This window comes from Pieris napi, chromosome 11 (assembly GCF_905475465.1).
Source record: "Pieris napi chromosome 11, ilPieNapi1.2, whole genome shotgun sequence".
Lineage (NCBI taxonomy): Eukaryota > Metazoa > Arthropoda > Insecta > Lepidoptera > Pieridae > Pieris > Pieris napi.
This window is the reverse complement of record NC_062244.1, coordinates 3,852,543-3,873,937: the sequence shown is the minus strand read 5'-3', so window position 1 is coordinate 3,873,937 and position 21,395 is coordinate 3,852,543. Positions and strand designations below refer to the sequence as shown.

Here is a 21,395-nt window from a genome sequence, read left to right as displayed (position 1 = left end):
TTCCTATTGCTTTCGTCACCCAATACAATGGAAATAAGTACTTCTCCTGTCCCCAGTACGGCTACCGAGCTCCGCTGAAGTTTCCCAAACAAAAATTTGTTTATTAGACTAATTGATTGATTTAAAGTGTTGTTAGAGCTAAGGGTGTATGTGACTTGTAGCGGGTAAGTCTGGGAGTCTTTGGCAAAATAGACCGAATGTTTATTACACCCATCAATATTTTACTACCAACAGAATGTTTTTGGAAATACGAAGGCCCTCGACCACATTAACTTAAATTTAACGATGCGTAAACATTGGGTTAGATACAGAAAACTAAGTCGTCTACAAACGGTTGTAAAAAAACGGTTTTTAATAATAAAATATTAAGTATGGCTTATTTATCTAAAAACCATTCGTCCATGAAGATATAAGTTAAAATCTACATTCTATAGAAAAATATTGAGAACCCAGGCAATAATCTTCTTCTTCTTTTAGTGCCTCTCCATTACTGGAGGTTGGCCGTCAGTATCTTGAAGCGTGTCTTGTCCTGTGCCAGATGCAGCAACTCTTCTGCAGTTGCAATACCTGTCCATTCTCTAACGTTGCGGAGCCATGATTTCTTCCTTCTACCAACACGCCGTTTACCCTGGATTTTACCCATTATAATTAATTGAAGGAGGTGGTAGCGGTCATGACGCAACACGTGGCCCAGGTACGCAACTTTCCGTTGTTTAATGTTCTGCAAAAGTTTTTTCGACATTCCAACTCGTTTCAGAACCTTCTCGTTAGAGACCTTCTGGATCCAGCTTATTCGAAGCATGCGACGATAGCACCACATCTCTTTAATTGTCCAAGCTTCACAGCCGTACAGAACAATTGGCCATATGTAACAAAGGAGAAGTCGGACTCGGAGTTTAATGGTCATGTGACGGCAGCACAAAACTTTCTTCATTTTGTTGAAAGATCCTCGGGCAATTTCGATTCGAGACCTAATTTCCTGATCAGGATTCCACTCGTTTGTAACCCAAGTTCCCAAATACTTGTATTGCCGCACCCGTTCCAACGTTCTACCAGCTACGGATAAATTAGGAACTAATGTATCGTTTCGGGAAATGACCATCACCTTCGTCTTTACTGCATTAATAGTCAGACCGTCTCTTTCGCTAGTTTCATGAACTTTATTAACAAGCATTTGTAAATCATCCATTGACGAGGCTATTAAAACAGTGTCGTCTGCATAGCGAATGTTGTTGATTATCTTTCCGTTAACTTTCACACCAACCTCTAACCCCTCAATGGCCTCTGATATAGTTGCTTCGGAATATACATTGAATAGCAACGGAGATAATATACAACCTTGACGAACACCACGGTAAATACCAATCTCATCCGTTTCCTCGTGATGCACTTTCACGGTTGCTTTTTGGTCTTTGTACAGGTTTCTGATTACTCTTAGATCCTTTTCATCGAGACCGGTGTCAATTAAACGATTTATGAGAACGTCATGCTTTACCTTGTCAAAAGCTTTTTCATAGTCTATAAAGCATAGGAAGACGTCATTCTGCATATCTTGACACTTCTGTACAAGGACATTCAGAGCAAAAAGAGCCTCACGTGTGCCTACACCAGAGCGAAAGCCAAACTGGTTATCTCCCAATTGTTCGTCACACTTGCTTCTTATCCTGTTATGTATGACGGTCAAAAATAACTTTAGCACGTGGCTCATAAGACTAATTGTACGATATTCCTCGCATTTTCTAGCGTTTTTCTTTTTCGGGAGGGTAATAAACGTAGATCTTAGCCACTCGGTTGGGAGGTCACCTGTGTCATAAATGTGATTGAATAATCGTTTGAGCAAGTTGATGTTCTCCCCTTCCAAGAGTTTAACGACCTCTACTGGGATGCCATCTGGACCTGGGGTTCTGCCCAATTTAGCCAATTTTAACGCATATAAAATTTCTGCTTTTATTATGGGTGGGCCAGTATCATTACCAGTTAAGGACATTGCGAGGTGTCTTGTTGGGTCTTCAAACATTTTTGATATGTATTCCAACCATCTATCTTTCTTGGCCTCAATACTAAAAAGTAGCTGCCCGTTTGAATCGGCTAAGCTAGTTAAATTGCTGCACTTAAGTCCCAACATTTCTTTAATATTTTTGTGCACATTGAAGCTATCGTGTTTGTTGTGCAGGTCTTCCATGAACTCACACTTATTTTTGAAATGCGTCTCACGAGCCTTCTTAATTTCTTTTCTGATAATATTATCGAGCTCCTTATAGCGCAGAGGATCAATATTCTTGCACAATCTCCGATCTTCCATTAGCTGTATAATGAAATCACTCATCCATTCCTGCTTCTTCGTTGTTGTCGATGGTCGAAGGAACCTTAGTACAGGTATTATGTATAGCTTGCTTGAGGCAGGTCCATATTTCAGGACTTGTTATTGAAGGAGATAATTTACTCAATTGATCATTCAGATCGTTCGAGACTTCGAGTTTGGTGTTCGGATCCGTAAGCTTTTTAAACGGTTTTATTTAGCTCACCCCGTTTGTTTTATTCTTGGGTCAAATTTAGTAATTCAAATTTCACCCTCTTCCTGTCAACCGATTAATCTGAAATTTTGTATACACTTTGGATTTTGGTGACAATACAATAAACTGAATAAATAAAATAAAAAAATAAATATTATATAATATTTATTTTTTTATTATATAATATATATATAACATTATATTAAAAACCGTATCTATTTTATTAATTAAATATATATTATATTTATATTATAGAATTGATTTATTTATATAAACTAACTGGCAAGGAACCTTGCAATAATGAAGCACTAAATGAATTAAACAGAATGCGAAATAAAAACTAAAAACTAGAAAATAAAAATAGGTAAAAAAACTTTTTAAGTTAAACGGTTTTATGTTAAACATACATTGCAATGTTTAAGATAAATGTACTAAAAACCAAAAAATAATAAAATAGATACAGTCGTGGGAATTATAAACATATGCATAGACTAGACTAAAATAAAACCGTAGGGCACGTCAATTGTCTACAATCGTTGATTAAAATGTTTGTTTTGTAATGTTACACTATAATTAGGCAGTTGTTCAACCGACAACGATGGACGTGTGATAAGTAGGGCTAGAATGTGGAAACAAGCTAGCAAGCTCGATTATAAGCGAGTTTTAGGGTTTCATAGTGGTGAGCGAGTAGTACTTTTATCATATGTTTTGTCGATTAAAGACAAACTACGAGCAGTGAAACGATTCCTCGCCAGCCAGCAGTGTGAATGTCCAACGATAAACTAGTTGAAACATCTCTTTTATTTACATGGAGTGTATAACTATTGGAATTTCCATGAGCAAGAAAATAGTAAGTAATTTCAGGACGTCTGCGGGCCAACTGCCTATTTTAACGACGAATTAAACGATTCTTCTATCGCACATTAAGTCGATAATTTGTAGACAATTGACGTGCCCCACGGTTTTATTTTAGTCTAGTCTATGCATATGTTTATAATTCCCACGACTGTATCTATTTTATTATTTTTTGGTTTTTAGTACATTTATCTTAAACATTGCAATGTATGTTTAACATAAAACCGTTTAACTTAAAAAGTTTTTTTACCTATTTTTATTTTAGATTTAATTTCACTTGCTGGCTCTTTGATTTAACTTTTTTGGGTTTGCAATGAATGCGAATAACCACTGGATTGTGGTCAGACCCAATATCTGCCCCCGGATAGGTTTTCGCGCTCTTGATACAATTTCTAAATCTTTTGTTTACCAATACATAATCAATTTGATTTCGCACAATATGTTGAGATGTATGCATTGGAGAAGTCCAAGTATACAGACGGCGTGGTGGCAAATGAAAAAATGTATTGGCAATTATCATGTCTTTTTCTTGACAGAATTGTATCAAGGTGTCGCCCCTACCATTTCGGTTCCCTAAGCCATAGGCACCAGTTACCTCAGGAACTAACTTTGAGCCGACTTTGGCATTCATATCTCCCATAACGATGTTTATATCATGTTTATTTGTGTGGTTAATAAGCGTTTCTATGTCTGCATATAGATCTTCTATCTCGCTCTCTGATTTTTGCTCGGTTGGTGCATAAATTTGAATAACATTAATGTTGAAAGGCCAGGCGTTCATCTTTATCATCATAGCTCGATTAGATAATGGTATAAAATCTGTCACCGTCCTCGAAACTTCCTTTGTTACAAGAATTCCAACGCCATATGGTTCCGTAAGTTCTTCGTTTCCCGAATAATAGAGAACCATGTCGTCAGAAGTTGTATATTTGTTCTTACCAGGCCATTTTGTGTCACTGATTCCCATCAGGTCGATTCGTAATCGGTTTACTTCTTTTATTAAATTTGTTAGTTTACCGTCTTGTTTCAGACTTCTTACATTCCATGTTCCTATGCTTAGAGTTTTTCTATTACACCTGGAGATTCTTCGCACCCCTGTCCCATCAAAGGGACGCCAGGAACTCGGGGCCGTGGTTTTATTAGACTTTTTCATGATTACTGACTACTAGGGAAAAATATTGAGCAGTGGTTTCCCGTTGCCTTCTGCCCCAGACTTTTAAGGGATTATTTCCTCCCAAGGTCGCTGTAGCCTCTACTAATCCGTTGTCGGATCAGGTGTGTGGTTATACCGCCACTGTTCGGTCGCCAGAGCCTCGTCCGTTATCTAGCAGGGAGCACCACGATACAAGGTATCGCCGCAGTGTCGCGCGTGCAGGTGAGGTTGACAATTGGGCCGGGCAAGATGTTAGTTCCGTTCTCCCCTTACTCCCCCCAGGCAATAATAAGAACCGATAATTTTTCTTACCAAACGACACTGTCCGTTTTTTTAATAATGCTTACTTAATTAACCTTTAGAAAGATATAAAGAGAAGAGAAGAAATGAATAATAAACGTTACTTTAACTGTGGGATATGTTTATGACAAAATTGTTTTTACTGTGAGATTTTTTTTACTATAATTCCGTTTTAACCGACTTTGGTATTCCAAGATTTGGTATAAAAGAAATACATTTACATGGCTACATCATCTTATATAATAATCTTAATCACATCCTACATATTATTAAAAGGTTTTGCTTTGGTTCATACTGGAATGGCCGCGAAGGGTAATGATGTAGGTACAAGATTTTGTGAGCAGTGCCTGTATTGATTTTCTGTAACTACGCCGTGACATCAGACTAAAAGCCTCTGTATGCAGCCAGCTAAATCATATATTTTGTAATCTCATTATGTAAATAGAAGAGGATATAATATGATCTAACTCTTTATATTTGAGCAATGTTTGCATAGTTCAGGACTTCTTTCTAGACGATGACATTCATCCCTGAGGTTGTAAGTTTGAGCCCCGGCTGTGCAACAATGGACTTACTATCTATGTTCGCTCGTGCGGTGGTGATCGTGAGGAAACCGGCATGCCTTAGACACATAAAGTCGACGGGGTGTGTCGGGCTCAGAACTACTTGCCTATCAATAAACGAAAGCGGTATCACTTAACATCAGGTGAGCCTCCTGCCCGTTTGCCCCCCGTTCTATATAAAAAGCACTATAATTAAAAGAAGCTACTTAAATTAAGATATTTTAAACCAGTCGTCACACTTCTAGAGTCAAGAGCGCTAAGTATGAATCCCGTGTGTCAAAAATGTATCGGATTTAAAGAAACAAGTGAGAATCCCACCCCTAATACTAGATTAGAAAAGACAAACGTATCCTTTGATGGTTTGATGTAATCTCTACGAACTCGAAGGTTTCCCTAATGAGCTACCTCAAACGAAGCCCCAAAACTTACATTGTGCGGTAACTGTGACATCAAAGGCGAAATTTTACTGCCAATTATACAATGGTTAGGTACGTGTGCCTGTGTAGTAATATCAAAGTCACAGTGATTAAAATAAAAACCTAATATTAAAATCCTGACTGAATTACCAGTTAAATCTACGAAATAGTTAGGGCAAAAACGGTTTGAATTACTTTTGTGCCGCTATAGTATACACACAAAAAAAAATTATTGACTGATTATGGATGGATTGACTGATTTTATAAAATGTTTGTTGTTATTTTGTATGCGGCAATTTCTCTATGAGGACGTGTCTTATCTATAAACAAGTTCCTTTATTACTAGGCTACTAAAGTATACAAAGTTATCCCTTTTTTTCCGTATTATTGAGTTAAACTATTACATCATCGGGTGACGTATGAGTGGGTTTGCAATGGTCTACTAATGTTCAACTTAGTTTTTGTAATAGTAGTGAATGTACTTTTTATACTAATACTAGTTGCCCCAGCTTGGTTTTGCCTTTTTAGTTACTACATACCCATATATGGGACATTCGTTGACTTGAGGTTGCGTTCACAATTACAGAAGAACAAAACTGGTTTATATATTCCGTGGAATTTTTCCAATTGTTCTCTCCATATACCTTACCCAGTTCAATCAATAGATCAAAATTACTCCAGTGGTGGTGGTGGTCCAGTTTGGGATTCATTTATATTTATTACTAGCGGACCCGGCAAACGTTGCTTTGCCATGTATATTATTTCGAGGAAACTTTTTTTTAGTTCAATAAAAATAATGATCTATAATTATAAAAAATTGGGATTCATCGTAGAGGGGTTGTATGAATTTTTGTTGTATCATAAAAAAAATTTTTTTTGGGATTTACACCCCTTATCACTTAGGGGTTTGAAATTTAGATAGTAGCCGATTCTCAGACTTACTGAATATGCATAAAAATTTTCATATGAATCGGTCGAGCCGTTTCGGAGGAGATGGGAACGAACGTTGTGACACGAGAATTTTATATATTAGATATTAGCTCTCAACTTCTCATCTTGGTTTAAAATTAATGTTGTATTCCTCTTATATAACATGATATTCACTCCGTCTATTGCATTCATACAACTTGTGTTTATTTGAAACTTCTCTCCATTGCGAGAAACTCTCGTCGCAGCTAATTAGCTAACTTCAGACAACTCACACTATACACGTAGCGTACCATTTAATTACACAGTGTCACAAAGTAACTTCATGTAGACGTACTCGTATTACATTTGTTACGTATTAAACTTTCTTTAAACAAAGAGATTCTATATAAATGAGTCGCTGTTTATTTAAGCAGTTTTTACGTTATTTTAGGTCTGGTAACATTTCGATTAAAAAAAAATTGAATGGTAGATACTTTTTTTAGTTTGAATTTCGAACGTACATATTTCCTTAGAACAATGTGCGTTTTTAAACTATATTTCATAAAGATGGAGACAAAATGTGCACATCATTAGCACTATTTGCTAAGAATGATATTATAATTGGAGAGCTTTTTTTGTCGTTCCAAAAATTTATTTTTATATCGAATTTTTGCGAGGCTGTGAAGATGTTTTAGATTATATACAGTGGCGTAACAATAGGGTGGCAGGGGTGTCAAAATGTCACGGGCCCCCGACTCAAGAGGGCCCAAGTGATATTATTATTTACACTTCGTTGCAATAAAAATAAAAGAAACACAAATAACACAATACATAAAAATTATAAGGGGTGCAACGGGCGGCCTTATCGCTAATAAGCGATCTCTTCCAGGCAACCCTAACCCTATGTTCTATGGATGAATGTGAAGTCTCCAATACGCATTGGGCTAGCGTGGGGACTACATACCATTCCCTTTCGCCTATGAGAGGAGGCCTATGGCCATTAGTGAGACATATATAAAGTGTAATTGAGTACACTGAAAATCTCGAAGTATTAAAATTAAAGTAGTACAACGTGTCGATTTCTACTAATAGGGCCCCATCAAAAGAATTTGCCACGGGCCCTAGATGGTATAGCTACGCCACTGATTATATACAACCATAAATATGTCGGAAAATGACAGTTGTAGGGCCTTGATTATTTCATTTGTAAACTTTTACCTATAAAAGTGGTTTATCGCGAGCGCTGCAAAAGAACATTAAAGAAGTTGTGCAATAATACTTCTCAACAGAAGTGTTCTTTTAATTGAACAAAATATAATTTAATTAAAAAAAATTGCTATTATTTTTACAGGTAATAGACAATAGATATAAAAGGGCAGTCGTATTCCTAAGCGCAGTTTATTCTAGACTAAAAAACATCCACCATCTTGTTTCTGTATAATTAAGAACAATGTCCGAGGCTATTAAAATAAAAATTTGTTTATACGCTGAACTAGTTGTATCAATGAAATAAATAAATACTGTTAAATATGTCCTTTGGGGGTTTCCCCAACTGTTGTTGACTGAAGCTGTTTAGCAAAGATCCTGAATGGCCACGGGGCTTTAGGACACAATTTACACAGATTCAAACTGAAGACAAGCCCCGCGTGCGAGTGTGACGAAAGTACCAACCAAATGGTGGTTCATTTACTTATTGACTGTCGACAACTTTTGAAAGAGCCAGGAGTGATCTGGAGCTCGAGATTGGCAGGTGGGTATCAAGATTAGGGCTATACTACATTTTGTTTGAGCACAGATCGCAGCTGGAAAAATACTGGTATAGAATAAGATGAAGAGGTAACGCGCACCGGCCAGCGGGTTCCGTCTCGCCCATAAATATCATGAGGATATTTACGGAGTAGTTTTCGCCCGGGCTTGGCGTCTCCCGTCGCCCACCAGACCTAAGCTTGAGCAAATAAATTCCCTAAAAAGGGACTTTATTGGATAAGGGGAAATCTGAGATCTGCCTGATCGCGTGCCTAGGAGGCTGGTATGTACGAGTCTTTGTATTACAAAATTTGTAAAAAAAATGTATTTTATTTTTTATAATTTGATGTAATTTATTTCGTTTATCCGCAAGGTGATAGTTTATTTCGTTATCAAAGTAACGGTCAACAATTTGGGATATTCTCATCTTACCTTAGCAATCTTATGTAGAAGTGCAGTCGTAGAGCTGGTCTTGAAAAGTCCAAGGGCACGTCTGCGCAATCCTTGGCCAAGGCAGGCTTCCACAGCACCACATAGTGCTGTCACTCCACCGCTTTCTTCATGAACAAATTTCCGTGTAACCGCCTAATGTAGAGAGATAATTCTTTATTAGTATGATAGAACAAACATTAAATATCCTACAATCCGACTTGCTATGGGATGTAAATGATTCCATAGTATTAGAATTATATATCTATATATATATATATATATATATATATATATATATATATATATATATATATATAAGAAAAATGGTCTTCGTTTGAGGCTCCTTCACGCCTAAACCACTGATCGTATTGACATAGAACTACTGCCTTTCGATGCTAAATTTTTCCTATATCTATAGTTTATGGCTATTTATTTTTTTATGAAAATTTATACATACGGACTTCACCGCGGAAACATTCGGGGAGGCTTCCTAGAACCTCAAAACGTCAACATCTGTTAAAAACTCGATTTTCGAAAATTTTCAATTTTCTTAGCGGGAAGTTAAAAAGAAGAATAATAAAAATATGAAAAAAAATAATAATAATTAAACATAAAATTTTATTTTATTTTAATTCGCCAGGCAAAGCGGGCGGGAAACGGCTAGTATGTATAATATACATTTAAGAAATTAAGAGCCGAGCTAGCCTTGTTAAGCCCAGGTTTTGATGTTGAAAGACATAGCTGATAGCACCTATAGTAATCTTAAAATCATTTTAAATGCAGCCGGATCCTCCTGAAGCGAATTGCATAGTTTTTATAGAGCAATTTATTATTATTAAAGATATTTTGAAAACTATGCGTTAGATTAAAAACCCTTACCTCTTCCATCAACTGCTTGACTTCTTTCTTAACAGCAGCGATGAGGCGGTCTTTCTGTTCTGCTGCTGGGTCTGTTGTCGACGGCATATCGCCTGAACTACTTTCCACTACAACATTTTTTTAAACTTAAATTCGACAAGTATCAATAGTCAAAAAGCTGTACGTGAATTTCAATTGTTCACGTAAAGCTTTTAATAATATATTTAAGAAATTATTTTCAGTATCAATTCTTAAACTCAATTCAATATGGAGTTCAATAATTAAAAAAAACAACTCGATCAGTAACATTATCTATTCAACGTTTTTCCTCATAGAAACAATAAAACAGAAGGAGACGAATAAAAAATTGGTTAAAACATTGTAGTTTTACTGTTTTTTTTTATAAATATTTTAGGGGGTGAGACTACATACACGATTTAATATATATTGCGGTACAAAAATTTTCATTCTTCATTACATTAGAACTCCTAACACTTAATTATTCCAATAAGTCCACATGACGACACAAATTACTCATTAAAAAATTGCAAAAGCTCTTAAATTTTTTCCACTTTAAAGTAAAGTAAAAAATCATTTAATCATATAGGCAACACAATGTACACTTATAAACGTCAAAAAATGAAACGTATAGGAAATGCTTCTAACTTTACATTTAGTGCCAGTTCTCAAATCAAGGGCGTAGAACGGAAAAGAAGAACTGGCAATAAACTCTCCGCCACTCTTTTTAATCGCCAGTTTTTTTTTAAACAACGTTTGTAAGGAGCTGCAACCATTACACCATGTTCAACATGACATCTTAAGTAATAAATAATAATAACATAAATTAAAAACAAAGAATTGTCCTCTATCAGCAGGAGGCCTTTACATCAAAGGTTTTCATTGATATCCTAACAACGTATAAGTATCGTAATACAGCGAGGAAATTACTTTGTTCGGATGAATACCTGCAGCTAAGTTTTATCGTCGGACGTCGAGGCAGAATACGAAATTCCACCCGTATCACCTCGACGTCCGTCGTTCCACAACTGAGCGATTTTAAGGCAGTATTTTTAGTTTAGTTTTTTAAGCAGTACCCAGTTATTTCTGATCCAATTCGACTTCGGGGACTCCTTCAAGAAAGAGTGTACCAATTCTTAAAAGGCAGGCAACGCACTCGCGAGCCCTCTTACATTGAGTGGCGGTATTACTTAACGTCAGATGAGCCTCACACCAGGTTACTTTTCCTAACAACTACCGTATTATGAAACTTATGATAGGTCCACAGACGGTGAAGTCATGCTCATCACTACATAGTATAAAACAAAGTCGCTTTCTCTGTCCCTATGTCCCTTTGTATGCTTAAATCTTTGAAACTACACAACGGATTTTGATGCGGTTTTTTTTTAAAAGATAGAGTGATTCAAGAGGAACGTTTATATGTACATATAATAACATCCATTCAATAGTGGAGAAGTACTGTTATTTTTGAGGTTTCTAATGTGATATCGTAAATAATTACATTTTTTCCGCTTACATTGCAAACGCAGGCTGAATCCTACGAGTTTTATCAAAATAATGTACTAAGTATTGTACACATTGAAAAGGTCTACAGAAAAGTCCTTGATGGTATATGTCTATCTCTTATGGATAACCCACAATAACGTTTTTGTCATTTACTTTTTACGACAAATAATGGCTAATTTTCGAAGCGATTTTAACCAATACAGCATTAATCCTTAACCAATTAAATACCTTGAATACATTGTTCATTTAATATAGATCTATATGGCCCTTTACAGCATATGATTTAAATGAATATTTCGAAGATATTACAAATTTAAAAATTGCGGGACGCAGCGCCTCGGAGGCCGCGGTTCTCCCTATGCTTTATAGCACTTTGAATTTAGTATCAGCATTGCATCCGTGCGAAGCCGGGGCGGGTCGCTAGTTTATAATAAATTTACCTGTCAAGTTATCCTTCCCCTACGGTTTTATAGACACTTGAAACATACTAACGTGACGTTATACTAATCGGAATTACTAAAAAGTTTTTTTATTGGACAAAACCCTTGGGGACAAGCTAATTTATACGTAAATATAAATTGCAAAGAAAGTCCCAAGACTCACTCGTACTCACACATATCCAATAAATACTTTCAAATGTAGTAAATGGCAAGATTAATTTTTGCTTTTGTCTAAAACTTTGCAAAGTACTTAATAATTTATACCTATTAATAGTCAACTACGCATAGGAAATAAAGTTATTGAAAAGCAATGTTACCTATTTATTTCTTTTTATTTTTAATTTGTATAATCTATCTATATATATAAAAATGAAACCCGTTTTCCGTTGTCACGACATCACATGAAAACGGCTTGACCGATTTGTCTGATTTTTTTATATAATATACCTTGAAGTACGAGGATGGTTCTTACGGAGAAAAATTTAAAAAAATTGAGTGAAAAAGTCTAAAAACAACACTTTTCTATATTCCCATACAAAATATTCGTAATAATACTTAAAAGTCAAACTAACACTTGAACTTTTATACCATAGCATTAAGTTCAAGTGTTAGTGGAGGGGTTCCGGGAAGGTAAATTTTTATTTTTTGACATAATGTTTGTTGTCTTATCAATTTTCTTTTTTTTATTTTACTAGTTAGACCGGTGTCCCGAATAGCAGAATAAGTATTTTAAACAAATAAAGAATCGACTGTGAGGTGGTACGATGTTCGCCAGGCCAGCTAGTTATAATATAAACATTTAACATAATTACATGTAAAGGAAAGGCAACTGGCGGCCTTATCGCTTTCGAGCGATCTCTTCCAATCAACCAATGTGAGAAAAGAAAAAAAATGTTTTAAATTACATAAGGTAGGCAAGAAGTGCAAAAATACATATACCTACTACATATAGTTAATAAGAACAAAAAACAAGAAACTAAACAGGAACAAAAAACAAACTAAACTAAAAAAGGATACATGAAAAAAATAATGTTATTTATGCTGTTTAATCAATAATATAAAAACACATATGTTTACGATAAACCATTCCTTGTTTATTAAATCAGTCTGATTCCACCGCTTTAGCAAAAGTAATCATATGTCTCATTTCATCACAGCTTAAGTACATTTTGACAGTAACAAAAAAGTCGAATTAGATTTATTTACTTTTAAGGAATAAGCCTCATAGCCTCATAGGCTTCAATTCTAAAAAAAACTAAATCGTACGTTACAAACAGTAGCGTAACAATAGTGTGGCAGAGCTGGCAAAATGCCACGGGCCCCGACCGAAGAGGGCCCCTGCCCAAGAGATATAACGTTCTATGGATGAATGTGAAGTCTCCAATACGCATTGGGCTAGCGTGGAGACTACAGACCATTCCCTCTCGCATAAGAGTCGAGGCCTCTGGCCATTAGTACCTATACAACGTGTAATTGAGTACGCTGAAAATCTCGAATTTTATTAAAATTAAACTGAGTACAACGTGACGAGTTTTACTGATAGGGCCCCATCAAAAGATATTATATGATATTTTAGCCAAGATTCATGTGTTTCAGTTATTATTTACAATGTTTATCCAGATATTATATATTTATTATTGTAAAATGTACGAAAAAATATCTATCAACGAATAAACACACCCGCATACAACTAAAACTAAACTTCAACAAAATTCTGTAATCTAGCGGTTTCCGTTTGATAAACGAATCAACTTGATAGCTATTAAAGGTCGGACTGAATCAGTTTATTTCCACTTCCAACCTACGTATAACCAGGATTTTTCCGTCCACTTTTCTTACCTGGATAACTGTAACCCGCATAGGTATATGAACCATCTTATTTCTGTTTTATTATATATCCTTAATAATATTAGAGCCAAAAGCTGTAGTTAAATATTTATATTTTACACTCAACTTTAACCCTTAAAGAAAATAAAAAAATATTGATTTCTAAAGGCCAGTAACGTACTCGCGAGCCTTCTGCCATGCATAGGTAGTGTTACTAAACTGTTGAATATAAGAAAACAACCTAAACTCTAATTCATTAATGGAGCAACTAGAAATGTTTTAATTAATTTACTATTGCTATTAATACAGAAAGCACTAGAGATAAAAGTAATGTTTGTCTTATTTATTAAAGAAAGAGAACTGAAATCGCAGATAATTCATAGAGCAAAGACCGCGTAAAAAGTTAATGAAAAACATTAAAAATAAAACGTTCCAGGAAATAAAAACGTAATCTCACAATTTACTCACGTAGAAAGAAGTCATTAAAATGTAAATGGTGCTCAAATATTGATGAGTATTTTATTTCGTTTGATATAGAGTGAATAACAGTATTGAAAGAACGAATAATCTTTTACACAATATGGATGAATTGCTATACGTTCAAAAATATATTGGTAAATATTGGTAAAACCTATAAGAGGTTCGAATTTCGAATGTACGAGTATATGTTAATTTAATTAAGACACAATTATTAATCATTAACAACACACGGTAAATTCTTATTGAAATAGTTTTCAAACTAGTTAGTATTTCGACGCTGTGATGAATTGCTAACACGGCCGTTTAACAATAATATGTTGTGTAAGGGACACGAGAATGTGATATAGATAAAACCTAAATGGGGTTCGAATTTCGAATGTGTAAGTAAATGTAATTAAGTCACAAATATTAAACATTTACAATACACGTTAAACGATTCTCATGAAAACGATTTTCGAACTAATTGAATTTCGACGCCGTTGTAATTTAATATTGAAAATAATAGGTAGACGTTTCTCATATAAATTTAAAATTTTAATCACGATTAAAGACAATATTAGTGAATCAACAACAAGGCATAAAACGAGTAATTGGCTCCAATGTATACAGTTTTACGACAAAATCCCTAGCGAAGTAGATATGAGCATTGTCAATAAATAGCGAAAAGATTGATTTGCTTGGTAAATGAGTTGCGCCAGTTTACTCTTCGAATGTTTAATTTGCGATCGTCGATTGTTTAATAACCGAATGCTTCGTAACATATTAAAAAAAGAAATAATAATCCATACAATATTAAAACCTTTTTTGAATCTACGTGTTTTTTATAGAACAGCGGAAAAATGGAAGGCGGCTTACCTATTTTTAAGTGATACCTATGTACACTCACTTTGCCAGAAGGCTCAAGAGTGTATCCTTTTAAGATTTAGTACGCTCTTTTGTTTAAGGATAATTTTACGGCCGGACCTATTGGGCGACAATATTATACTATGAGTAACTCAAACAGACGTGAAATTACGTTTATTAACGTTTTTCCTGTAGGTATAATAAATATATGAATATATGATTTTTTCATACTAATATTTCACCCAGATAAAGATAAAGTAAAAATATTGCAAAGTTGGGGGCAAACGGGCTGAAGGCTCACCTGATGTTAAGTGCTACCGCCTATGAAGACCCAATGCCAGAGGGCACGCGAATGTGTTACCGCGCTTTTCTTGAAGGACCTTAAGTTGAATTCGATTCGAAAATACTTCAGTGGATAGCTGGTTTCCACATAGTGGTCGTGCGCGGCCTTAAATAACGCTCAGTTTTGGAACGTTGGACGTCGTGTGGCGAGGACGTCCGTTGGTGAAACTCAGCTGCAGGTATTAATCTGAACACTCGCCGTGGTACATGCGGTAGAAGATTCAGAGTGACAACACAACTCTACGCAACGCCAAAGAATCAAGCATGTATAGAACTGTTTTAATTTAGTGGACTTATAAGAGAATAAGCAATAGACATATTGTTTGCTGCATTCAGGCTGTTTCGATTGTCATTTGTCATGCGAATATTATTATTCAATAATTCAATAAAACATATTGACATTCTTCGCTCGGTTCTGACGAACGACAATATTGAATAGAATTTGATCGGCCATAAGGAGACAGACGAGAGTTTGATCTTGATAATATCCTTATCGATTAGAGTTAAACTGAATTTGATGTGTATAAACACAGATATAGATTAAATACATGTTTTAAAGTAATTTTAGGAAGATGTAATTTTTATTAATTATACGAAAGCTACATTACACGTAGTATACAAATTAAATGGCAAAAATACTAAGAATGTGCAGCTATAACGGTGAACATAATAATGAAAAATAACCTTGTCAATTTGTATATTTAAAGAAAAGAAGTTATGTATTATTATAAATTTCCAATTATTTTGCATAGAGGACACCGGGAGCCATTGCTGCCAGAACCCTCCATCTTTAGTCGATACCAACTCCGGGGAAATACTCCAGTCAAATTACGAAATAAATAAACATGAGCGAACACAGTTTGGGGATTTTGAGGATCGATAGGGGGGTGTATTCTGAGCATAAATTCCAATTTGAGGGGTTGTACTGAGGTCAGCTCAAGGTCATTTCGATGGAAACGTGTTTAATTCGATATCTCGAGAATGGTTAGTGTTAGGCGAAAAATTGTAGAGACCATTTCTTTTCCTAACTAAATTTACTAACTTTTTATTTGAAACTTTTTTTTATAACATTAATATTTTTCAACTTATTACTCCCGCAAGGCAGAAATTTTACTTTTTTTTCAATTTTTCGTCGTTTTCTCCCCAACCATTCAATTTTATTAAATTTTACCGATCATCGAAGTGTAGATCTTTTAATTATCAACAATTTTGTTCTTAAACTTTTTTCCGTAATGCCAATACCTTCGGAGTTATAGATTACTTTACCGAGTGAAATCCGCGCCACTGTCGCAATATAAAAAGGTCAATCGATTAAACTATTTAAAAATTAGGTATTTAATTTGGTTAAATTATATATATAAAGTATAAAGTAAAGTATATTGATCAATGTCTGCGTTAAATTAGTGTAAAATAGTCTTAAAAACATCGAATGGTATGAATTACGTAGGAAATTTTATTTTGACAAATAAAGAGAGGTTACCTGGAAGGGAACACACGAAAGCGATAGCCGCCAGTTGCCCTTCTGTTTATTTAATAATTTTAATTGTACTGTATTTCTTTTAACGCAGTGTAAATCAGTCATATTTTATATTTATTTTCGGAATATTGCAAAATATAAAACCACTACAAATATAACTTTGCGTAAATTTTTAATATTTATAGATTTCTACTAAAATACCCAGAGATTTTTATTACTATTGAAAACAACAGAATGAATTTTTCAAAAACAGGAAGTGTTTATGCCTATATTGATGTAAATACAATGTAAATTCTTTATAACGTCATTCGTTATAACGAAATCCTCTATATAACACGAACATGAGGTACATTTGTTTGCTTTAACATAAAATTTTTCAAAGGATTTTGAGGATCGATAGGGGGGTGTATTCTGAGTGGCGCGGATTTCGCTCGGTAAAGTAATCTATAACTCCGAAGGTATTGGCATTACGGAAAAAAGTTTAAGAACAAAATTGTTGATAATTAAAAGATCTACACTTCGATGATCGGTAAAATTTAATAAAATTGAATGGTTGGGGAGAAAACGACGAAAAATGGAAAAAAAAGTAAAATTTTTGCCTTGCGGGAGTAATAAGTTGAAAAATATTAATGTTATAAAAAAAAGTTTCAAATAAAAAAGTTAGTAAATTTAGTTAGGAAAAGAAATGGTCTCTACAATTTTTCGCCTAACACTAACCATTCTCGAGATATCGAATTAAACGCGTTTCCATCGAAATGACCTTGAGCTGACCTCAGTACAACCCCTCAAATTGGAATTTATGCTCATAATACACCCCCCTATCGATCCTCAAAATCCCCAAACTGTATTCGCTCATGTTTATTTAACCCGTTTTTAGCCATAATTTGACTGGACTAAAATAAATACACATAATACAGTTGTGATACTTTTTGAACTTCAACACCTTTTGTCTTCAGTCACCGTGACAACGCACGCTGTAAGCACGCGAAACGCGTCGGAAAAATTTAAAATTATGTAAAATAATCGTAAATTTATAATAATACATAACTTCAATCCAGTAAAAAAGTGTTTTCTTTAAATGTGTTAAAGTTATGTAATAAAAGACAATACATTTTGTATATCTCACAATTAATAAAGCCGTTATGAGCATAAGACATAATTTAAAAACAAATAAAAGAACATTTAACATAATATTAGATTAAAATTAAAAAGCCGGTTTTAATACTAGGCAAATAGGATATTTAGCTTTAAAGCGTTCAGAATCGAGACTTACCTAAATATTACTATGTCTAATATATTTTTATTCTATATGATACACTACTCCAAATCTCTATTCTACCATCTCAGTTATCCTTATCCCCTTATTTACACAAACAATTAGTCCAACTGAATTATTTCATTTAAAGTATTATTTTGTCTCTTTCTGTCAAATTGTGTTTACGCTGAGATCAAAAGAGACAGAAGAATTTTATTATGTTCCCGATTATTTTTTTATTTATATTTATTAATTTATTCGTATAGCATATATACTTGGAGAAAATATTTGTACGTCATCTTGAATGTAAAGTTAGGGAATTCAATTAATTATATAACGATAAACGCAAACATTTCCATTCCAATAATTCTCTTATAAAAGAACTCTATAAAGTGCTGTTCTTTTAACGAGAGAGAAAAGTTTTCCACTTCATTAAACTTCACACTTCCACTTTATACTTTTTTAATTTGATTTTTTTCTTCATAACTGTAAGATGTCAGTAACTTTAGCATCGTGGAATTAAAAAGTTAATTAAAAGAAAATACAAGAAAATCATTTTCGAAAAAATAACATGTTATCGTATGTACAACGTTTTTGGTATTGTTGGGTCTTTAAAAATGGGCCATGATGATGAAATAAAAACTGAAGATCTATTTATTTAATATAATAACGAGATTTTGAAAATAAGACTAATAATATTATAAATTTCAAAGTCCTCTATATTATTCTGCACTATGCTACTGCTGTTCTGCTATTATATATGCCGATCTATATAATAGCAGAAAAATATCTATTTCGTTTAGAAGAAATAATTTATTTCATCAACAAAGAAGATACCAAGCTGATACAGATGACATTTAAGCAGTCATCGAGACCATCCTTTAAAAAAAATTATGCTTGCGATGGGAAAAGATTCGTAGTATTAAACTATAGCTTTAAATATTATATAAATAAACTAGCGGACCCCACAGACGTTGTCCTGCATGATATTTCAGTTGATTAGGATATAAAACAAAGCTGCATAATAAACTACCCACAGATATAAAAAATATTACTTCTATCAATTCATTCAAATCGAAGCTAAGTGAATATGTTAAACAAAATTACTTTTAAATTCATTTCTTATAATTACTTTTAATTCATATTTCTTTGTTTACTTTTATTTGTAAATTTATTGCATGCACGGCTATATTTTATTGTGATTATTTTAAGAACGACTACAATGTTATGTTAATCTAGAGTATTATTCTCATGTAAGTGAATTTTTTTGTCTTTTTGAGAAATAAAGTCTTTAAACCTAAACAAAGTATGAATGTACCGACTGCAGTGCCATCTGCCGGGCTGATTTGTGAATCTAAACCATCCAGGGCTCCACCCAAACGCATACAAAAAAAATCATTCAAATCGGTCCAGCCGTTTAAGAGGAGATCAGTGACATACACAGTACAGTAGAATTATATATACATGTAAGCTATCCTATCTTTTAAGTTAGATCAAACTGCACACGGTGTGCAAATTTGATTGAAATCGGTTAAGTAGTTTAGGAGTCCATAGCGAAAAAACAACGTGACGCGTAATTTATATATATTAAGATATATATAACATTGCGATGTTAAATTACCAGTGCCTAATTGTATAGTAAACAATTCACTTGTATAAATTTATTCTACCACTATATTATTATACTCTATTAGATTATCTTAAATGCGCAATATCTGCGACGCAATATTAAATTCTCCATAAAAATAGTGGAAAAAATCGAAGAATTTTATATTCTAACACTTCTGCTAGACTATCTCTTTAACTACGAAAATTGTAAATTAATATTTATCGATACTAATGTTATAGATAAAAAAAAATCTACAAGTATACTGAAAAGTACTGGACCGATTTAGAAACTTACACCGTAATAATGCGACATTACCCTTGAGTGTGATAGGCAATATTTATTTCCAAAATATTTACTATGTAATAGTCACGCCAACTAGTAATTTGTATGTAACCCGTTGTGCGAAAAAAATAAGATTAATAGCCGACACGTCATCTCCCTGAAAAACTCGGGTAGAAGGTCGATAAAACTTGTAATATTCTTTTACTATTTATCGAGTGGATTTACAATAGTTAAATATACCTTATATTTATAATTATAACGGGTGGAGATTTTAGTCTCTAATATATATTAAATAATTATTATTTTATTGTGCTTTGGTATTACAATATAATACAAAAGCTTTTTATTATAAAAGTACACAACTTATCAAACCGAGACATTCTCGTAAAAGCAAAAAATCACGTTAAAAAAAACTGAGTTTTGTGTTTATTCTTCTATTACACCAAACAAGATGCAAACCTAATTTATTTAAGCAAAAAACGTATATAAACATCACATGGCCTTATTCGCCTACGCAATTTTCGTTATCATCTCATGTCAAAGTTAAGTGCACTCCAACAAGTAGAATGTCCCATAAAAACAGCGAGACCTCTTTGTAAGTCCATTAACATAAAAACTATTCCAAATTTAAAATTGACTCTTGGTTTTACCTACCTTTATTTTGTGCGGCCATCGTCATCTGTTCGGGAATGTTGGCGCATCATTTGCGAAACAATTTCACATGTTTTGTTGTGCCAGATAGCGTAAAGTAACGTGGAGAACGTGTTTACAATGTCACTGACGGTTGAAAATGGCTTGTTTAGTGGAAAAATCGATCCTGCGCCGCGCGCATTCTACAGGCAGCCTTCAGGCAACGACCCGCTAGTGATAAGCCCTGAAAATCGTGTACATAGGAGTAGGTATAGATAACATACATAATACATTTTTGGCACGTACCGGCTACGTAAAATGGCTGATTGACTGATTGTTTTGTTTATTACATCACCGCCTACGTGTCCCCTTGTTATGTTTCCCCTTGATTCTAGAAATCTTTGCTATAAGTGTATTATACAAATATATTTGTTACAGTCTATTTCTTATCCATTTTAATAGTTAGTTTTAGTATGTAAATAAGCAAAATTATTAAATTCTAAAAAAAATGGATTGAAGATCATTGAAGTGTACTTCGTAAGAACAATCAAGTATAATTCATCTCGACAAACTGAAAACTTAACTATATTAGGTCCAACAAGCTTTTCTAGTATTAACTATTGTTTATATTCAGGAAATAACGAATTAATAGAAAAGGTAAATATTTTGATTAATAGCAATCAACAATTTCCTTACCAACCGTTATTCCTGAAATACTGCATCGGAATTTTAAGATATAAATTTAAGTATTTAAAGTTATAATATATTTTGCGGCATTTAAAAGCGATTCTAAAAGTTACTACATTCAATTAAAACAATAAAAACTTAAATTTCCCGCTTTTACTTCCGCGCCGTTCCTAAACGTGCAATTTTATAAGTCAATAATCAAGAATGAATTCTCATTCTAATTGACAGAGGACATTAATAATTTCCTAGCATTT

General features: G+C 33.8%; 1 protein-coding gene across 2 annotated transcripts in view; it reads right to left on the bottom strand.

Moving 5' to 3' along the window:
- LOC125053931 (small G protein signaling modulator 2-like) overlaps nt 1-20,677 on the bottom strand; it is a 48,127-nt gene extending 27,450 nt beyond the window's left edge. Inside the window, exons 1-3 of one of the 2 annotated variants that reach the window (XM_047655558.1) lie at nt 20,479-20,677; nt 9,767-9,873; nt 8,888-9,040 (exon numbers count right to left, since the gene is read on the bottom strand). In XM_047655558.1, coding sequence (XP_047511514.1) covers nt 8,888-9,040; nt 9,767-9,873; nt 20,479-20,503 — 285 coding nt within the window. In that variant the 5' untranslated portion in view covers nt 20,504-20,677. The remainder of the gene's footprint in view (nt 1-8,887; nt 9,041-9,766; nt 9,874-20,478) is intronic. The other variant, XM_047655559.1, reaches the window with a different exon arrangement.
- Between the last annotated feature and the right edge of the window lie 718 nt (nt 20,678-21,395).